At 36.4% G+C, this 20,804-nt stretch overlaps 2 protein-coding genes across 2 annotated transcripts; both read left to right on the top strand.

Annotated features, from left to right (window-relative positions):
• Window positions 1–3,544: 3,544 nt before the first annotated feature.
• LOC142224924 (uncharacterized) lies at window positions 3,545–5,304 on the top strand. The gene is made up of 2 exons (XM_075294702.1): window positions 3,545–3,908; window positions 4,016–5,304. Exons 1-2 carry the CDS (start codon window positions 3,545–3,547, stop codon window positions 5,302–5,304), a joined length of 1,653 nt encoding a protein of 550 aa, XP_075150817.1.
• Window positions 5,305–5,745: 441 nt separating this feature from the next.
• Window positions 5,746–20,544, top strand: LOC142224923 (uncharacterized). Its single transcript, XM_075294701.1, has 3 exons — window positions 5,746–8,733; window positions 8,896–9,597; window positions 20,413–20,544. The coding sequence occupies exons 1-3, from the start codon at window positions 5,746–5,748 to the stop codon at window positions 20,542–20,544; spliced, it is 3,822 nt and encodes a 1,273-aa protein (XP_075150816.1).
• Window positions 20,545–20,804: the final 260 nt, after the last annotated feature.

Below are 20,804 nucleotides of genomic sequence, written 5' to 3'. Positions count from 1 at the left end.
GTGTTTAGTAGCTTGGAGCGCTATTTAACAGGGAGCGATATTGAATTAAGTTGGTGGTTGTTGCTTGTTATTACAAAATTAACATTTTATTTTTCCTTGGGCAATTGATCAGCTACTTCTTTGATCCTTACAAACTGTGTGGTCCGCTGTTCGAATCCCCGTCCGGCAAAAGGTAAAATTAAAATAAAAAAATCATACAATTGAATAATTTCTTCTACAATGTTTGTATTGCAGAAAAAAGGTGCTAAGAACTAAAAAATCTCGTGGAAGTGAGAAAGATGTGGGGGAATATACAATTGGGCAGAAACAAAATTTTGAGCATTCAGGTCGAAAACCTATGTTGTTAGCACCTATATTACCTGTTTATTTTCATAATTCGTTATGATTGTAAATATATAAATAAATAAATAAAATTTTGAGCACAATATTGTTTGGGAGAATTTTTTTAAGCATATAATATTTTTGGGTGCAAAGTGCTTCCAAACATATTATATGTTCACATAATAACATATTGTTTTTTGGAAGACAACATTATTGAATTTGGATGCAAAAATACAAAATGTTTGGAACTTAGACTACCCAAACATATATTGTTTAGACTAATATGCTTTCAAACATATTATATATTGGAAGAGATCAAACATATAAATGTTTGGGCAATACCCAAAAATGTATATGCTTGAAGCAAAATATGTTTGGGAGTATATGTTACAGAAGCGATTTTTTGTGAGCGTGTAGAGAAGCCTTTCTCGAGGTGCTGAATTTTACCTTCCGAGGAAGGCTTTGCCATAGTTGGTGGTAAGTTATTTCCCTTTTTCGTATATTATTTTTTCCCCATTGGTCTTTTTAATTTTTTTTTCCTTCTTTTTGTTCTCTGTTTTTTGTTTTTTTTTTTTTTATATTTATATTTATATATATTTTTTTGTTTTTTTTTTCATTTTTTTTATTTATATTTTTATATTTTTATATACATATATATATGTTTATGCTAAAAGTCATTATTTCAATTTGAACGCTGTGCTTAAATACTTTTGTAAAAATCCCCATAATTCAGTCCCTTCAAATCGTTTTGAAATACCTAATCGATTACTAGAAAACGATATCTATATTGAACATCAACTTTTAACGAATCTATCGACGACCAGTCATGCCACAACACAACTTCCGCCAAAAAAACTGAAATATACCTTCTTGTTCTGTTACAACATTCCCACTGGTAAGATCGACAATCTAGAGAAAATAAAATCCGAAGTTGTCAACAAAATCATAATATTTTGTTTTCATTTGTTTTTCTCCTTTAACTGTCTGATCTACACTTCACCAATATAAACCCGTCTGGAGAGAAAGATCCACTATCGTGACTGTGATCTATTTTTCGCTTTCCTCACTCATAGAGATTCTTGGCCCTTCTCCAAACCAAAGACGTTGCCGTTCTTCATAATCATTTTGGTCCACTTCGATCCGGATTGCTGCGTTTGTTTGGAGACTTGCGCTCTGAGAGGATTCCAGCTTCACCATTACTAGTAACGACTCTACACGTTTCAGCAGCAGTAGCCGCAATACAGGTTAGTTCGCATTTCTCCTTCTTTCGATCATTCAGTCTAAATGGTAGTGCGGTAGTGGTATCGAGAAAAAGAAAAATATGAAATAATGCGTGTGTGACGGAATATATTTTTAATAGTGGGAAATGCGGAAAAATATTACAAACTCTTTGGGAGAAATTCTCTATTGTATACTGTGAATATCGTTTTGAATTGAATAACATTCGAGTATCTGGTTTAATGCTTTGGCTCGACACATGAATATAACCGTGGTTCATTGGTTCTCCTTCGAAGCTGTATTGGCAGAGTTTTTTAAGTGGTAAATCTATGGTGAGTTCTCAATGCACATAATATTTTCATTTTTTTATCCACGTGCTACATATATATAATTTACCCATTGCGATGGTGAACAGGGTGTAATGACAGTGATTAGCAACAGAGCTCTGTTGACACCAATTCCATATGTTTTTTTGCAGTGCGTGGCTGCTATGATATGTTTGTCTCTTTTTACGGCAGATTTCGTTCATGTATGCATGTATGAATATTTGTTTGCAGGTGTCTTCCAAGTTATTATATCACTCATGCCATATTTTCTTTGATCTCTCTCTGAGAGACTGACATATGTATGCTCTTAGATACGTCGATTTGTCCTATTATGGAGATTGCCTCGGCCCTCCAGTAAAAATAACAGAAATATAGATGTTATTTACAGATTGTGTTCATATCGATTTTCTCATTATACCCCCATAATATATGTGCATTTTTTTTTCTACTCCACAAACTTGTGAAGGCTATTACGGGATCCATAACAAACAATTTATTGATACTTCATATTGTAACTTGCGATCTTTATGGGATAATTTTTGTGAGTGAATCACTTGAACAGTCTTAATAACTCTCGACGTTACTCGTTCTTTCTTGGACTGGCACCTTGTTTCTGCCATCCATCTGTTCGAAACCTGTTGTTTCCCATTGTTTAGTTCTGAGAAATTCTCTGCTACTCTATATAGTTGTCTCCCTATCTATCCGTCTCTTTCCTACATATACATGTATTTTCCGCTGTTTCACAATCCCATTTCGTTTCCACGAAGAATCGTAGGAAAACAAAGGAATATCGAAAGGCCATCGACCTCAAGTTAATTTCTCCACTTTCTTACTTTCTCTGAATTGCTTTATACCCAACGCTCTGAATTGCTTTATACCCAAATTTATAAATAAAAAAAAAAATTTCGGAAAGGTACATACACTTGCCGGAAAATTTTTAGATCTGGAATACTATTAATATTATATTGGATTTACGTATTATTTCTGGTCATTTCTTTGTTATAATTGGAGATTTTATATGCCGGTCGTATGATTTGTAGATCCCGAAGTTGACTTTGTCAGGATACTTTATGCAAATTAAATTGTCATAGAATTTTCTATACGTGACGAATTTCTGATTGTGTTTGTTAAGATCGGATTCTGAATGAACTGAAAGAGGAAACCCTGTTCAAAGACTTCGTACGGATAAGTTGGAAGGTGGGAGGAAATGTTCATAGGGAAATGCTAAGTTTTGATATTTTTTCCTAGGGGGATTGAATTTTGACACTTTCAAGTCATATTATTTTCTATGGGATTTGGGTTTCACGGAACTCTTTTAGCGAAATTTGGACGGGATTTTCTATAGTACTCGACTAATGAGTAATTGGAATTTCGTGCCGATTTCCTATATGAACTCAATGTCAACAATATTCTCGGGATATTGAATTATGGACATATTTGCTTTGGAGATTAAATTATAAGATTTTCTATCCACTTCACATTCCGTCATAATTTTCGTAGTCTACTGTATGACAATAGAATTTTGACTACATTTTCTGTGGGGCAATATTCTGCGAATTAAGTCTTATGAACATATTTTTGTTGGAGTTTATGGCGGGGAGATAATTTGATCAGGCTTTCTTATTGGTACGCTACACGGACAATTATTGGCAGACGAGTGCACTTGCATAGATTTCGACATGTCTCTAGAGAATTTCACCCGGTTGGCTGATAAACTCGTATTTTTCGAGGCCGGCTTGAACGAAAGGGCCGCGCCTATGTCCTCCATCCATTCAATCGAAGTCCATAAGGAGGAGTTAGCTTCAATTTGGGAGGGTTTAAAAACGGTTTACGACAAGTGTGTTGCGGACATTGAAACAGAGGCCGAAGAGGCTGATGTAGATGCATCGGATAAAAAGGATGCCAATGATTGTGATTCCGAGCTAGATAATTTGAAGCATAAATACATGAGTGCTTATATCACTTACTGCCGTTGCAGCACCCTTTTGAGGGAAAACGCCCATGGGTTTTCTGAGCCTCCGCCTGGGCAGATCTTACCCCACGGTCAGACTCAGGACAGAGTTTCGGTTTTACATTACCACCCTGCGACATCCCCATCTTTGGGAGTGATTACTCTTCGTGGCCCACCTTCCGGGACATTTTCGAAGCAGTGTGCATCAAAAACCCTCGTCTGTGCTCCGTGGAAAAGTTATTTCATTTGAGCCAGAGAACCAGAGGTGAGCCTCATGACATTGTGAAGAAGGTGCCTCTTACTAATGAAAACTTCCGGGTCGCTAGGGCCAACTTATGTTCTAGATATGAGAACAAAAGAGCCCTTATTAATATCCAGTTGAAGAAGCTATTCAGCCTATCTCCAATATCCAATGAGACATCTACTGCTCTCAAGATATTACAGAGGGATATCAACGCCTGTATATCTCTACTTGAACTTTATGAGGTCGATGTGGGCAGTTGGGACCCCATTTTTGTATTTATTTGCTCGAATTGTCTTCCTGACACCATTTTAACTTTATGGGAGCAAACACTGCCTGACAAAACCATCACTCCTAAATGGGCGAAAATGGACGATTTTCTCACCAACAGACATCGTACGCTCGAATCCGTATCTGAGGTTCGAAAGGCGGTACACGGGTCAAGTTTAAAATCTGGTCCAAAGGCGAGTGCAAAGACTGGGGGAAAGTCCAGTAACGCCCATGTCCATTCCTTTCAGAGTAAGGTAAGCGAACCCAAATGTCAATTATGCCCAAACGACGCTCATCCAATTAGAAAGTGTCCTCGCTTTTTGGCGTTGTACCAAAGTGAAAGCTTGGCTGAGATAAAAAGATCCAAATTATGCACTAACTGTTTTTCACGGGTACATTCAGTCAAGAATTGCAAAAGCAAATATTCTTGTTTCAAATGCAACAAAAAGCATAATACCCTACTGCATAGGGAAGATTCGAAGTCCCAAACCGTAGCACTATCTGGTCCATCTTCAAGGCCTGACACCCTTTCTGCATCAAATCCCTCCACATCCATACAGTCCACTCATTTATCGGGAGATGGTGTAGTACACACATGCTTTTCTACTAGCGCTAAAGACGTTCTGTTAGCTACCGCATTAGTGAACATATGCTACAATGGACTGACATATTGTGCTAGAGCTCTAGTTGATTCTGGATCGCAAGGTACTTTTATTTCTGAAAAACTTTTCAACGTTATGAAACTGCCATTCCGTAAGACATATGCTAAGGTTTCAGGTTTGAACAACTCAGTTTCGGCTTCAGTTCAAAAGGAATGTTCTTTCATAATATCACCTGCCAGCGATAATGGGACTGAACTTCCGGCGACGGCATTGGTTGTCCCACATTTATCAGGTAGCCTGCCATCCAGAACACTAGATATTTCATCTCTTTCGGAGATTCCTTGTATTACTCTGGCTGATCCGAAATTTTTCTAAAGTTCGAAAATAGATATTTTGTTGGGAGGAGATTTGCTTCCTTCGATTATGCTACCCGGTGTTCGACACCAGGTGTGTGGCTCCTTAATCGCACAAGAAACGATCTTTGGATGGATCCTTACGGGACCACTCCCTGCCGAACCGGCATGTTTCTTTTCCCCAGTAGTGTCCTTTTTTTGTGAGATTTCACTAGAGAAGCAACTTTCGCGTTTCTGGGAGGTGGAGGAACTCCCTCGGAGAAGATTTATGACTCCCTCTGACCAATTCTGTGAATTGTTCTTTCTTCGTACAACGAAACGCAGTGAAAATGGAAGATACGTAGTTTCGCTTCCGTTCAAAGATAGCTTCCCGGAGGGGTTGAATATCGGTTCTTCCAGGAAGAATACTATGGGCCAATTTTGCCGGAATGAGGCTCGGTTACTTCGAACACCCCAATTCATAATGGAGTATGATAAAGTACTCACTGAATATCTCCATTTGGGGCATATGGAGAGGATTGATACACCTTCCTCCCTTGACCCGGAAAATGTGTACTACTTACCCCATCATGCCGTCATAAAACCCGAGAGTGCCACTACGAAGGTAAGGGTCGTCTTCAATGCCTCATCTCGTACGTCCAATGGGGTAAGCCTCAACGACGTGTTACATGTTGGTCCTGTTCTACAAAACGACCTTACGATTCTCATTCTGCGATGGCGATTTTTCCGATTTGTTTTTAACGGTGACAGCACGAAGATGTATCGCCAAATCCTTGTTGATCCAAGGCACACTTCGTTCCAACGTATCCTTTATCGAGAGGATGCTAATGGTCCCATACGGGACTATGAGCTCAAGACAGTGACTTTTGGTGTGAACTGTGCACCATATTTAGCCATTCGCACTCTCCTACAGTTGGCATGCGACGTCCAGTCTATCTATCCTTTGGCCAGCGATATCTTACGGAACTCGATGTACGTGGATGATGCATTGGTAGGTGCTCATACTGTTTCTGATGCTAGAGAAGCCAGGGATCAGCTCGTAAGGGCCTTAGCGTCCGCAGGTTTTGAGATGAGGAAATGGACATCGAATTCTAGGGAAATACTATCTGACATTTTCAACGAAGATTTACTTTGCGATGACTTTCTTCAATTCGACGATCGGAGTTTAGCGAAAACTTTGGGCATCCGTTGGAATGCTATGTCCGACTCGTTTTACTTTTTCCTTGCTCCCTTATCAAGTTCCGTAACTTTTTCTAAGCGTAATGTTCTTTCGCAAATTTCAAAATTATTTGATCCCGCTGGTTGGCTTTCACCTTTTGTTGTTATTGCTAAGATTATTATGCAACAAATCTGGTTGGAAAAGACCAATTGGGATGAACCTATTTCTGATAGGATTTTAACCCAGTGGAAAACTTTTCAAGCCCATTATTTATCCATAAATTCCATAAGGATTCCACGCTGGTTCGGTTATACCCCAGATTGTAATGTTCAGTTTCATGGATTCTGTGACGCTTCGGAGAAAGCGTATGCGGCTGTCCTCTATGTTCGTGTCGAATCAAATGACTCTGTGTCCACATCGTTAGTATCGTCGAAAACCAGGGTTGCCCCCATTAAGACGTTATCTATTCCACGTTTGGAGTTGTGTGGTACTACTCTGTTAGCCGAGATGATCGATAATATTCTTTCCCAATTGAGTTTAGCGAGTTACTCTGTACATTGTTGGACGGATTCAACCATAGTGTTGGCATGGCTAGCAAAGCCCCCTTGCGTCTGGGCAACATTTGTGGCGAATAGGATATCCAAGATTACGGGAATGACAAATTCATCCAAATGGGTCCATGTTGACTCAGATTCTAATCCTGCTGATTTAGCGAGTCGTGGTGCTTATCCGGATGAAATTATTGACAATCGATTATGGTGGAACGGACCCCAATGGCTTCGTAAGTCTCCAGGTGAATGGCCGCAGCCAAACAGTTCCACATCAGATGATATTGAGATAGAGAGGAAATCGATTAAAGTACATTTCCAATATTTTGATGCTTTTGATGACGTACTCAGTCGATTTTCTTCATTTCCAAGGGCATTACGTATAGTTGCCTATATTTATCGTTTCTATTTCCGCACTCACCCAAGCTTTCGAGCGAACTTTCACAAGGATACCAGGATAGTTTCTGCATCTGAGATCTTAACAGTGCAAAATCGATTGGTAATCATAAGTCAAAAGGCCTATTACCCTAAGGAGTACATGACACTTTTAGCTAAAAAACCTATATCCAAATCAAGTTCGATTTTGAATCTGAATCCTTTCTGTGACTCCGAAGGTATACTGAGAGTCTGCGGTAGGCTTGTATCGTCCCCATCGTTATCATATAACGAAAAACATCCGATCATTCTTCCGTATAATTGTCGCATGTCGAAGTTGTTAATTCAATTTATTCATGATATATCTCTTCACGGGGGCAACCAACTAGTCCTTAGGCTAGTTCGAATGCAATTTTGGATACTAAGAGTTAAGAACTTGATAAAATCTGTAATAAATAAATGTAAAATATGCACCATATATAAACGCAGATGCCAAGCCCAATTAATGTCCGCATTGCCTCCTGAGAGATCTAATATTTCTCGCCCATTTGTCCATACCGGCCTTGATTTCGCGGGACCATTTGATATAAAGAATTACACTGGTAGGGCATGTCTAATAACCAAAGGATATGTATGTGTATTCGTTTGTTTCTCTACTAAGGCGATACATTTGGAGGCAACTTCCGACCTATCCACATCCGCGTTCATGGCAGCCTTTACTAGATTTATTTCGCGCCGAGGCTGTCCACTACATATACACTCCGACAATGGTACAACATTCGTAGGTGCATCCAGGATCATTGCGAAAGAATTTATTCAGACTTCTCAGCAAGCTGTCATCGCAAATTATTCGCATCAAAATATATCCTGGCACTTTATTCCACCCGGGGCTCCTCATATGGGAGGCCTCTGGGAAGCCGCCGTAAAGAGTTTTAAAACTCACTTCAGGAAAGTTGCCAGTAATTTTAAATATACTTTTGAAGAGTTTCAGACTTTGCTGGCGAGAATAGAATCGTGCCTCAATTCCCGTCCTTTATCTCCCATGTCCGAGGACCCATCCGATTTCGATGCGCTCACGCCAGGACACTTTCTGATCGGTACTCCTATCTTAGCTCCAATTGACCCCAACATCCGGGAAGCCCCAATATCTTTGTTGAATCGGTGGCAACGACTCAAGTGCCTTCATCAGCACTTCTGTACACGATGGAAAGACGAGTACCTCAAAGAGCTCCACAAAAGGCACAAATGGCAAAGACCAACAGAGAACCTTAAAGAGAACACGCTGGTAGTCATACGCGAGGAGAATATCCCTCCAAATTGTTGGCGAATTGGCCGAATCTCCAAAGTATACTCCGGTAGTGATTCTAGGGTACGAGTCGCGGAAGTTCTTACTGCGAAAGGTTTGATCACTAGACCAATTACGAAACTGGTCATTCTTCCAATGGACAGCATATAGACTACTTTAATGATCAATTCTGCCCGTTAGTGTCCACAATATTGCCTAAAGAGTCCTTCACCATCCTTTTTTCAGCTCACTATGCCTAACACTCACAACGTAAAAGGCGGCATTCAATTCCGATGCAGAATTTGTAGAGGTTCCCATGCTCTAAGGAAATGCAGACGTTTTCTTAATATGAATGTTGCCCAACGAGAGCAAGCTGTACAAAAGTATGGGTATTGTAAGAATTGTTTGGCCCACACACATTCAGAAGGGACATGTTTTACTAAAACCGGTTGCAGAATCTGTCACTCAAAACATCACACCTACCTACACTATCATCCCCGCATGCAGTCCAAACAATCTCAGCTTCGACGAAGTAAGCGTAATGATAATACAGCTGAAGCCGGAAAACGTTTTAAAAAAGAAGCTTCGCCAAAGCCATCCACACCAACTTTAGAACAACAGACCTCGCTTTCATCCATACTCAAACAAAATTCAGTAACACTTCTTCCGACTATCCTAGTCAAGGTTCCCTGTAAAAGTGGAAACAAAACTCTACGCTGCCTGTTGGACTCCGCTGCTAAGGCGAGTTACATTACGTATCGAGTGGTTGATAAGTTGGATCTTACTACGTTAGCTCTTGATAAGGAAACAATTTGTCCACTTCCTCTTATATCTGTCCATGAATCTAATATCCGAATCCAAGCAATCCTGAAACTCCAGAACAGAATATCCATCAATACTCCCAAGGAAACAATATCTGAAGCTCTGAGAGAAAACTTCCACAACATCGTATTGGCCGACCGACACTTTTATAAGACATCGTCAATCGACATTATCCTAGGGGTCGACATTTATTCTAGGATAATTCGTGAGGGCATTCTTGTTCGTCCTGGCCTTCCCACCGCCCAAAACACCATATTTGGGTGGACACTTTATGGTCTTTGTCAAAAATAACTTCGTCTTCCAATTCTTCTTAACTAACTAACTTAACTAATTACAAAACATCCTATAGTATACCATTTCGCACTACCAAGAAATTACGAAGAGAAGTGTGAACAACCTGTTCATGAACTAGCTACCCACTGTTCTAAACATTTCTCATGTATCCAATAACTATGTTTATAATTTAATAACTTATTACCTATTGAAAATTTGAATTAAACAAATTAAATTGAATTACCCTTTACCATTAAGCTCCAGATATATCTTTTATGAATATGAACTTATATTATATATCTTCTAAATGTATTAGTACATAGGATAAGATACTCCGAATGCGTGCTTGTGGTATGATTGAAGGCAAAATTTTATTGTAGTAGTACTGCAAGGCCGGCGGAAATGTTTATGCTAAAATTCATTATTTCAATTTGAACGCTGTGCTTAAATACTTTTGTAAAAATCCCCATAATTCAGTCCCTTCAAATCGTTTTGAAATACCTAATCGTTTACTAGAAAACGATATCTATATTGAACATCAACTTTTAACGAATCTATCGTCGACCAGTCATGCCACAACACAACTTCCGCCAAAAAAAAATGAAATATACCTTCTTGTTCTGTTACAACATTCCTACTGGTAAGATCGACAATCTAGAGAAAATAAAATCCGAAGTTGTCAACAAAATCATAATATTTTGTTTTCATTTGTTTTTCTCCTTTAACTGTCTGATCTACACTTCACCAATATAAACCCGTCTGGAGAGAAAGATCCACTATCGTGACTGTGATCTATTTTTCGCTTTCCTCACTCATAGAGATTCTTGGCCCTTCTCCAAACCAAGGACGCTGCCGTTCTTCATAATCAATATATTTTTTGTTTGTTTTTTTTCCATTGTTATACCCACCACCATAAAATGGTGACGGGGGTATAATAAGTTTGTCATTCCGTTTGTAACACATCGAAATTCGATTTAATGGCGCTATCGTCCCGAAATTTGGCACAGATTAGTTTTTTGTTTGCAGGCAGGTCAAGTTCGAAGATGGGCTATATCGGTCCAAGTTTTGATATAGTCCCCATATAAACCGACCACCCGATTTGGGGTCTTGGGCCTATAAAAACCGTAATTTTTATCAGATTTGCCTGAAATTAGAAATCTAGAGGTATTTTGGGACCATAAAGAGGTGTGTCGAAAATGGTCCGTATCGGTCCATGTTTTAGTATAGCCCCCATATGGACCGATCTCCGGATTTTGCTTCTTAGGCGTCTAGAAACAATATTTTATATCCGATTTGTCTGAAATTGAAAATCTAGAGGTATTTTAGGACCATAAGGAGGTGTGTCGAAAATCGTTCGTATCGGTCCATGTTTTGATATAGCCCCCATATAGACCGATCTCCGTATTTTGCTTCTTGGGCGTCTAGAAACTATATTTAGCATCCGATTTGCCTGAAATTAGAAATCTAGAGGTATTTTAGGACCATAAAGAGGTGTGTCGAAAATGGTCCATATCGGTCCATGTTTTGGTATAGCCCCCATATAGACCGATCTCCCGATTTTGCTTCTTACGCGTCTAGAAACAATATTTTCTATCCGATTTGTATGAAATTGAAAATCTAAAGGTATTTTGGGACCATAAAGAGGTGTGTCGACAATGGTCCGCATCGTTTCATGTTTTGATATAGCCCCTATATAAACCAACCTCCCGATTTGGAGTCTTGGGCCTATAAAAACCGTAGTTTTTATGCGATTTGCCTGAAATTGGAAATATAGAGGTATTTGAGGACTATAAAAAGGTGTGCCAAAAATGGTGCTCATCGGTCCATGTTTTGGTATAGCCCCCATATAGACCGATATCCCGATTTTGCTTTTAGGGCTTGTAGAAACTATATTTACCATCCGAGTTGCCTGAAATTGGAAATCTAGAGGTATTTGAGGACCATAAAACGGTGTGCCGAAAATGGTGCCCATCGGTCCATTTTTCGATATAGCCCCCATATAGACCTATCTCCCATTTTGCTTCTTGGGCTTCTAGAAACTTATTTACCATCCGCTTTGCCTGAAATTCTTGAGCTACAATAAACTGTATTTATTACATGATTCGCCTGAAATTCGAAATCTAGAGGTATTTTTAGACCACAAATAAGAGTGCCGAAATTGAGGTATATCGGTCCATTTTTTGGTATAACCCCCATATAGACTGATCTTTCGATTTTTACTTCTATATTTTCTAGCCGATTTGTTTGAAATTGAAAATCTGGAGGTATTTTAAGATCACAAATATGTGAGTAGCAAATGGTGCCTATCGGTCCAAGTTTTGGTATAGCCCCCATGTACACCGCTCGCCCGGCTTTATTTCTTGGGCTTCTAGAATCCGTAGTTTTTATTCGATTTGCTGGAAATTAGTAATCTATATTAAAATTTTAGACAAACGAAATTTCTTTTTCTTATAAAGTGTTTTCGTTTATTCAACGATTGTCTCTAAAATTTGTGTCAAAAGAAAACTTTGCTTGCCTAAAATTACGATTCTCAAAAAAGAAAACACTTCTTTCAGGGTATAGCAGGCGCACTGATCATGCAAATTGCTTCAAACTGAAAGTAAAAGTTCCAGATTTTACTCATCGTATTTAAATAAATGCGGAAAAATGTACAGATTTAAGATTTTAAATCAAGGCGTAATTTCAACATATACACGATATGTTTATATTTTCTCTAAAACTCAAACAAAATTGGTTCTCATAAATCCAGAATCTTATCTGGTCTTCATAGCTAGAATCTTTAAAGTTTGTCTTCGGGAGCTGGCTCGTCATCAGACCCCCTATAATTCTATATATTATCAAGTAACCCACTACGACGAAGAGTTTTCATTGTAAACTATTATACTTGATTCATGGTGGTGGGTATTTAAAATTCGGCCCGGCCGAATTTACTGCTGTATATACTTGTTTTATTTATATTTATTTTTATATTTATATATATATATATATATATATATATATATATATATATATATATATATATATATATATATATATATATATATATATATATATATATATATATATATATATATATATATATATATATATATATATATATATATATATATATATATATATATATATATATATATATATATATATATATATATATATATATATATATATATATATATATATATAAGAAGTTGGGTTGAACGATTTCGAGTTAATCGTGAACTTTTCGTTTTGACGATTTGAAGATGATCGTGAACTTTGTGATGTTTGATAACGGCCGGCTGCACAGTCTAGGTCGGTAATCATGTTGCTATCGCTGGTAAAGTTAATAGGTAAATCGGAAACGGTTAGAGCGGTGGTAAATCGGGTCATCTCTACAGCTTCATCGGTGTCTGCAACTTAATCGATAATACGGTTCGGTCATCAGAAATCGATAATGCGGTGATTCAGCTTAATCGGTAATACGGTTCGGTGATTCAGCTAGATCGGTAGTACGGTTCGGTAATTCTGCTTAATCGGTAGTGCGGTTCGTGTATACATCGGTAGTACGGTTCATGTATACAGGTTCGCCGGTAATACGGTCACTGGCCTGAGTAAATTATAAGTTGTCCATTACCTGTGGAGTATAATGGAAAACAACGTACCCTCAACGAGTGAGGAAAAGTACCCTCAACGAGTGAGGAAAAGTACCCTCAACGAGTGAGGAAGATGTTACCCTTAACTTGTGGGGAAGATGTTACCCTCAACTTGTGAGGAAGATGTTACCCTCAACTTGTGAGGAAGATTTTACCCTCAATTTAACCGTGAGGACAGTTTGAAGCAAACTTGTTCTAAGAAGAACAGTGGGAGGACTTTCCTGATTTGAATACCCAAAAACCAATGTTTAAAACTATATTCAACATCTGCCTGAATGTGAATTGCAGGCGAATATCAAAAATACTCATAAAAACAAGTAAGTAAAGTAGAAAGTCGGGCGGGGTCGACTATATCATACCCTAAACCACCATTACAGAGTTAGTAATCATAAGTATTTGTGGGGTAACCGATAGGTCTGGGAGATAAACCGCAGTTGCATATTTAAGAAAATTAAGGGGTACATGTCTATGGGTGCTTTGTGCCAATCTGACTATAGCTCATAGTCAATGTTGCCAGTGAAAATGTTCGGTTTACCCTACAAGGACAAAAAAAGTTCCCTACTTTCCCATACATTCCCAAACAATTTTCCCTACTACATTTTTCGTTAAATTTAAAAAATTTTACAAAACAAAAATGGTTCTAAGTACTTTAATATCTTAAAACATGAATATGCAACGTATGTTATATAACCTAGAATATAAATTTGTATTACCTCCACGGTTGCCACAGTTGGTAGAATTCTACCCAAATTAGTAATCTTTTTGGTTAAATCTCTATAAAAATAAAATTTTGGAAAAAGTTTCTATAAACAAATTTTTGTGAGAAATTTTTCTATAGAAATAAAATTTTGACAATAAGTTCTATAGAAATAAAATTTTGAGAAAAAATTCCACAGAAATAAAATTTTGAGAAAAAATTCCACAGAAATAATATTTTGAGAAAATTTTTTATAGAAATAATAGTTTGAAAAAAAATTCTATAGAAATACAATTTTGACAAAATGTTCTATAGAAATAAAATGTTGACAAAATTTTCTACAGGAATAAAGTTTACCACGCATTGTTAAAGATCAAGCCTTGCCGGCTTCTAATTTCCTGCTCTAGAGCCACCAAAATGTAAAAATTATTACAAATTGTGTTGAGTGAAAATGTCCTACATTGTGGCCCTACGTCCCTACAAGACGCCCTACCCTACCCCACTTATAGGGAATTTCCCCTACTTCTAGCAACACTGGCTGTGTTGATATTGCGCCTATGGAGCTAGTATGCCACTAATATTGAGCCCATTATTAAAAAAAGAGAAAATCACTCAATTAGTGTGGGTAATAAATACAAATTTGTAAAAATCGTTATGTAAGAGCTACAAGTACGTATAAGTGCGATCGGCTAGTTCATCAAAATTTGAAATTTGAGTAACATTGGATGTACGTGAAGATAAATTGTAAATTTAACTAGTCGAGACACAAACCAGGTAGTTTAGAAAATATCGCACCAGCGCCCACTGTGCAAAACCTGCTCTAGATTTTTTGGTATCAAATGAAAGCTCTTCACGAGTACTATAAACGCAAGTGGTTCTCATGTTCGAAAGCATCATAGAAATATCGATTTTTATCAAAAATATAATTAATATGTCAGAATTTAAAATATAGTGCACGTGGGACCACTGTGCAATACCTGCTCTAGATTTTTGGTATCAAATGAAAGCTCTTGATGAGTACTATAAATCCAAGTGGTTGTTATATTCGAAAGCATCACAGAAATATCGATTTTTATCAAAAAGAAACTTAGTTTGCACGAAGTTACAATATAGGACACCCGTGCCCACTGTGCAAAACCTGCTCTAGATTTTTTGGTATCAAATGAAAGCTCTTGACGAGTACTACAAATGCAAGTAGTTTTTATTTTCTAAAACATCCCAGAAATGTAGGTTTTTGTTAATTTTTTTTTAAATTTAATCGCCACAATTTGAAATAAAACTGAAATGCGCCCACTGTGCAATACCTGCTCTAGATTTTTTGGTATCAAATGAAAGCTCTTGACGAGTACTATAAACGCAAGTGGTTGGCATGTATATATATATATATATATATATATATATATATATATATATATATATATATATATATATATATATATATATATATATATAAGAAGTTGGGTTGAACGATTTCGAGTTAATCGTGAACTTTTCGTTTTGACGATTTGAAGATGATCGTGAACTTTGTGATGTTTGATAACGGCCGGCTGCACAGTCTAGGTCGGTAATCATGTTGCTATCGCTGGTAAAGTTAATAGGTAAATCGGAAACGGTTAGAGCGGTGGTAAATCGGGTCATCTCTACAGCTTCATCGGTGTCTGCAACTTAATCGATAATACGGTTCGGTCATCAGAAATCGATAATGCGGTGATTCAGCTTAATCGGTAATACGGTTCGGCGATTCAGCTAGATCGGTAGTACGGTTCGGTAATTCTGCTTAATCGGTAGTGCGGTTCGTGTATACATCGGTAGTACGGTTCATGTATACAGGTTCGCCGGTAATACGGTCACTGGCCTGAGTAAATTATAAGTTGTCCATTACCTGTGGAGTATAATGGAAAACAACGTACCCTCAACGAGTGAGGAAAAGTACCCTCAACGAGTGAGGAAAAGTACCCTCAACGAGTGAGGAAGATGTTACCCTTAACTTGTGGGGAAGATGTTACCCTCAACTTGTGAGGAAGATGTTACCCTCAACTTGTGAGGAAGATTTTACCCTCAATTTAACCGTGAGGACAGTTTGAAGCAAACTTGTTCTAAGAAGAACAGTGGGAGGACTTTCCTGATTTGAATACCCAAAAACCAATGTTTAAAACTATATTCAACATCTGCCTGAATGTGAATTGCAGGCGAATATCAAAAATACTCATAAAAACAAGTAAGTAAAGTAGAAAGTCGGGCGGGGTCGACTATATCATACCCTAAACCACCATTACAGAGTTAGTAATCATAAGTATTTGTGGGGTAACCGATAGGTCTGGGAGATAAACCGCAGTTGCATATTTAAGAAAATTAAGGGGTACATGTCTATGGGTGCTTTGTGCCAATCTGACTATAGCTCATAGTCAATGTTGCCAGTGAAAATGTTCGGTTTACCCTACAAGGACAAAAAAAGTTCCCTACTTTCCCATACATTCCCAAACAATTTTCCCTACTACATTTTTCGTTAAATTTAAAAAATTTTACAAAACAAAAATGGTTCTAAGTACTTTAATATCTTAAAACATGAATATGCAACGTATGTTATATAACCTAGAATATAAATTTGTATTACCTCCACGGTTGCCACAGTTGGTAGAATTCTACCCAAATTAGTAATCTTTTTGGTTAAATCTCTATAAAAATAAAATTTTGGAAAAAGTTTCTATAAACAAATTTTTGTGAGAAATTTTTCTATAGAAATAAAATTTTGACAATAAGTTCTATAGAAATAAAATTTTGAGAAAAAATTCCACAGAAATAAAATTTTGAGAAAAAATTCCACAGAAATAATATTTTGAGAAAATTTTTTATAGAAATAATAGTTTGAAAAAAAATTCTATAGAAATACAATTTTGACAAAATGTTCTATAGAAATAAAATGTTGACAAAATTTTCTACAGGAATAAAGTTTACCACGCATTGTTAAAGATCAAGCCTTGCCGGCTTCTAATTTCCTGCTCTAGAGCCACCAAAATGTAAAAATTATTACAAATTGTGTTGAGTGAAAATGTCCTACATTGTGGCCCTACGTCCCTACAAGACGCCCTACCCTACCCCACTTATAGGGAATTTCCCCTACTTCTAGCAACACTGGCTGTGTTGATATTGCGCCTATGGAGCTAGTATGCCACTAATATTGAGCCCATTATTAAAAAAAGAGAAAATCACTCAATTAGTGTGGGTAATAAATACAAATTTGTAAAAATCGTTATGTAAGAGCTACAAGTACGTATAAGTGCGATCGGCTAGTTCATCAAAATTTGAAATTTGAGTAACATTGGATGTACGTGAAGATAAATTGTAAATTTAACTAGTCGAGACACAAACCAGGTAGTTTAGAAAATATCGCACCAGCGCCCACTGTGCAAAACCTGCTCTAGATTTTTTGGTATCAAATGAAAGCTCTTCACGAGTACTATAAACGCAAGTGGTTCTCATGTTCGAAAGCATCATAGAAATATCGATTTTTATCAAAAATATAATTAATATGTCAGAATTTAAAATATAGTGCACGTGGGACCACTGTGCAATACCTGCTCTAGATTTTTGGTATCAAATGAAAGCTCTTGATGAGTACTATAAATCCAAGTGGTTGTTATATTCGAAAGCATCACAGAAATATCGATTTTTATCAAAAAGAAACTTAGTTTGCACGAAGTTACAATATAGGACACCCGTGCCCACTGTGCAAAACCTGCTCTAGATTTTTTGGTATCAAATGAAAGCTCTTGACGAGTACTACAAATGCAAGTAGTTTTTATTTTCTAAAACATCCCAGAAATGTAGGTTTTTGTTAATTTTTTTTAAAGTTTAATCGCCACAATTTGAAATAAAACTGAAATGCGCCCACTGTGCAATACCTGCTCTAGATTTTTTGGTATCAAATGAAAGCTCTTGACGAGTACTATAAACGCAAGTGGTTGGCATGTTCGAAAGCATCATAAAAATATCGATTTTTATCAAAAAGAAAATTACTTTTTTAGAATTTCAAAAAAAGTGCACATTGGCCCACTGTGCAACACCTGCTCTACAGTGTTTGGTATCAAATGAAAACTCTTGATGAGTACTATAAATGCAAGTAGTTTTTATTTTCTAAAACATCCCAGAAATGTAGGTTTTTGTTAATTTTTTTTTTAAATTTAATCGCCACAATTTGAAATAAAACTGAAATGCGCCCACTGTGCAATACCTGCTCTAGATTTTTTGGTATCAAATGAAAGCTCTTGATGAGCACTATAAATCCAAGTGGTTGTTATATTCGAAAGCATCATAAAAATATCGATTTTTATAAAAAAGAAAATTACTTTTTTAGAATTTCAAAAAAAGTGCACATTGGCCCACTGTGCAACACCTGCTCTACAGTGTTTGGTATCAAATGAAAACTCTTGATGAGTACTATAAATGCAAGTGGTTTTTATTTTCGAAAGTTTCCCAAAAAAAATTGTTTTAAGCAAAAGTAAAATTAATTTGCGAAATTTTAGAAAATATCGCACCAGCGCCCACTGTGCAAAACCTGCTCTAGATTTTTTGCTATCAAATGAAAGCTCTTCACGAGTACTATAAACGCAAGTGGTTTTCATGTTCGAAAGCATCATAGAAATATCGATTTTTATCAAAAATATAATTAATATGTCAGAATTTAAAATATAGTGCACGTGGGCCCACTGTGCAATACCTGCTCTAGATTTTTTGGTATCAAATGAAAGCTCTTGATGAGTACTATAAATCCAAGTGGTTGTTATATTCGAAAGCATCACAGAAATATCGATTTTTATCAAAAAGAAACTTAGTTTGCACGAAGTTACAATATAGGACACCCGTGCCCACTGTGCAAAACCTTCTCTAGATTTTTTGGTATCAAATGAAAGCTCTTGACGTTTTTAGTTTTTATTTTCTAAAACATCCCAGAAATGTAGGTTTTTGTTAATTTTTTTTAAATTTAATCGCCACAATTTGAAATAAAAGTGAAATGCGCCCACTGTGCAATACCTGCTCTAGATTTTTTGGTATCAAATGAAAGCTCTTGATGAGTACTATAAATCCAAGTGGTTGTTATATTCGAAAGCATCACAGAAATATCGATTTTTATCAAAAAGAAACTTAGTTTGCACGAAGTTACAATATAGGACACCCGTGCCCACTGTGCAAAACCTGCTCTAGATTTTTTGGTATCAAATGAAAGCTCTTGACGAGTACTACAAATGCAAGTAGTTTTTATTTTCTAAAACATCCCAGAAATGTAGGTTTTTGTTAATTTTTTTTTTTTAAATTTAATCGCCACAATTTGAAATAAAACTGAAATGCGCCCACTGTGCAATACCTGCTCTAGATTTTTTGGTATCAAATGAAAGCTCTTGATGAGTACTATAAATCCAAGTGGTTGTTATATTCGAAAGCATCATAAAAATATCGATTTTTATAAAAAAGAAAATTACTTTTTTAGAATTTCAAAAAAGTGCACATTGGCCCACTGTGCAACACCTGCTCTACAGTGTTTGGTATCAAATGAAAACTCTTGATGAGTACTATAAATGCAAGTGGTTTTTATTTTCGAAAGTTTCCCAAAAAATTGTTATTTTATAAATTAAATTAAATTTTTTTATATATATTTTTACCCCCATATTCATAACAGTTAAAGTAACCTTTAATCCTACTATTACCATACGAATTCCTTCCATAAACTGTCAGTAAATTATTATGAATATGGGCATTAGTGTTTACAGAGTTCGCATTTAAATGACTGTATTTGATAATTGTAGTAATAATTATAACATGCTTTACATACAGGCCTACGACATTTTTCGCAAATTAACCCAATTTGTTCTCTACGGTTTACTGATGCACAGTGTAAGCATATATTTGACATATCATCCGCATGATTGATTAAATTATTTCTTATTTGATGTCTATATTGCGCTGGAGTTTGCAGATGTACTAAATTTTTTCGTTGCAAAATATAATCCATATATTGACATATAAACACACCACAATTAAATGTGTCATTCTGTTTCGCGAAATTTGGCTTTTTATGAATCCATTCGTTAGATTTGGATTTTTCTGAAAAAGTTTTGAATAAAATATCAGACTTTTCGTAATTTCCTAGTGGATCCAAGTACATGAAGTGCATACTGGAGGTATTTATATAGACAAGTGTAAAATGTCTCTCTGCTAGTATAGGTACAAAAACGTTCTCATATTCCTTCAAATTTATATCGAAGTTCATGTTTCCAAAAAATATATTTTTCCCACTTCGCACGAAGTGGAAAAAGACTTTTGTTCTCTATATTTATATATTAGTACATTGGCGTAAATATCAATTACAGAGTTGAACAACTCTTGATTTTCAAGGCTTTTAAGCTCCACAGCATCAAGAAAAGTTGGATATTCTGGAAACAAATTGAGCTGTCGGTAAATGTAATCGAATTTTAAAACAACGTAGGTAGAAGGGATATTTATTTTTTCTGGCAAAGGTTGCTGAAATTTATGGTACTGGATGCTGTTGCTAACTGTATCTTTAATTTCTACTTGATTACCTTTTAAATTAACTGTTTTTTTCTTGGAGGGTTTTAATTTTCTTTGTAATTTTTTACACTGTTTAATAATTTTTTGGCATTGAATATTTTTGTTGAATTTTTGTTTAATTTTTCTTGGAGTTCGTTTCCAGTGATCCTCTTCTAATTTGACTTTTA

Source organism: Haematobia irritans, chromosome 2 (assembly GCF_050003625.1).
Source record: "Haematobia irritans isolate KBUSLIRL chromosome 2, ASM5000362v1, whole genome shotgun sequence".
Lineage (NCBI taxonomy): Eukaryota > Metazoa > Arthropoda > Insecta > Diptera > Muscidae > Haematobia > Haematobia irritans.
This window is presented reverse-complemented; position numbering and strand designations above follow the sequence as displayed.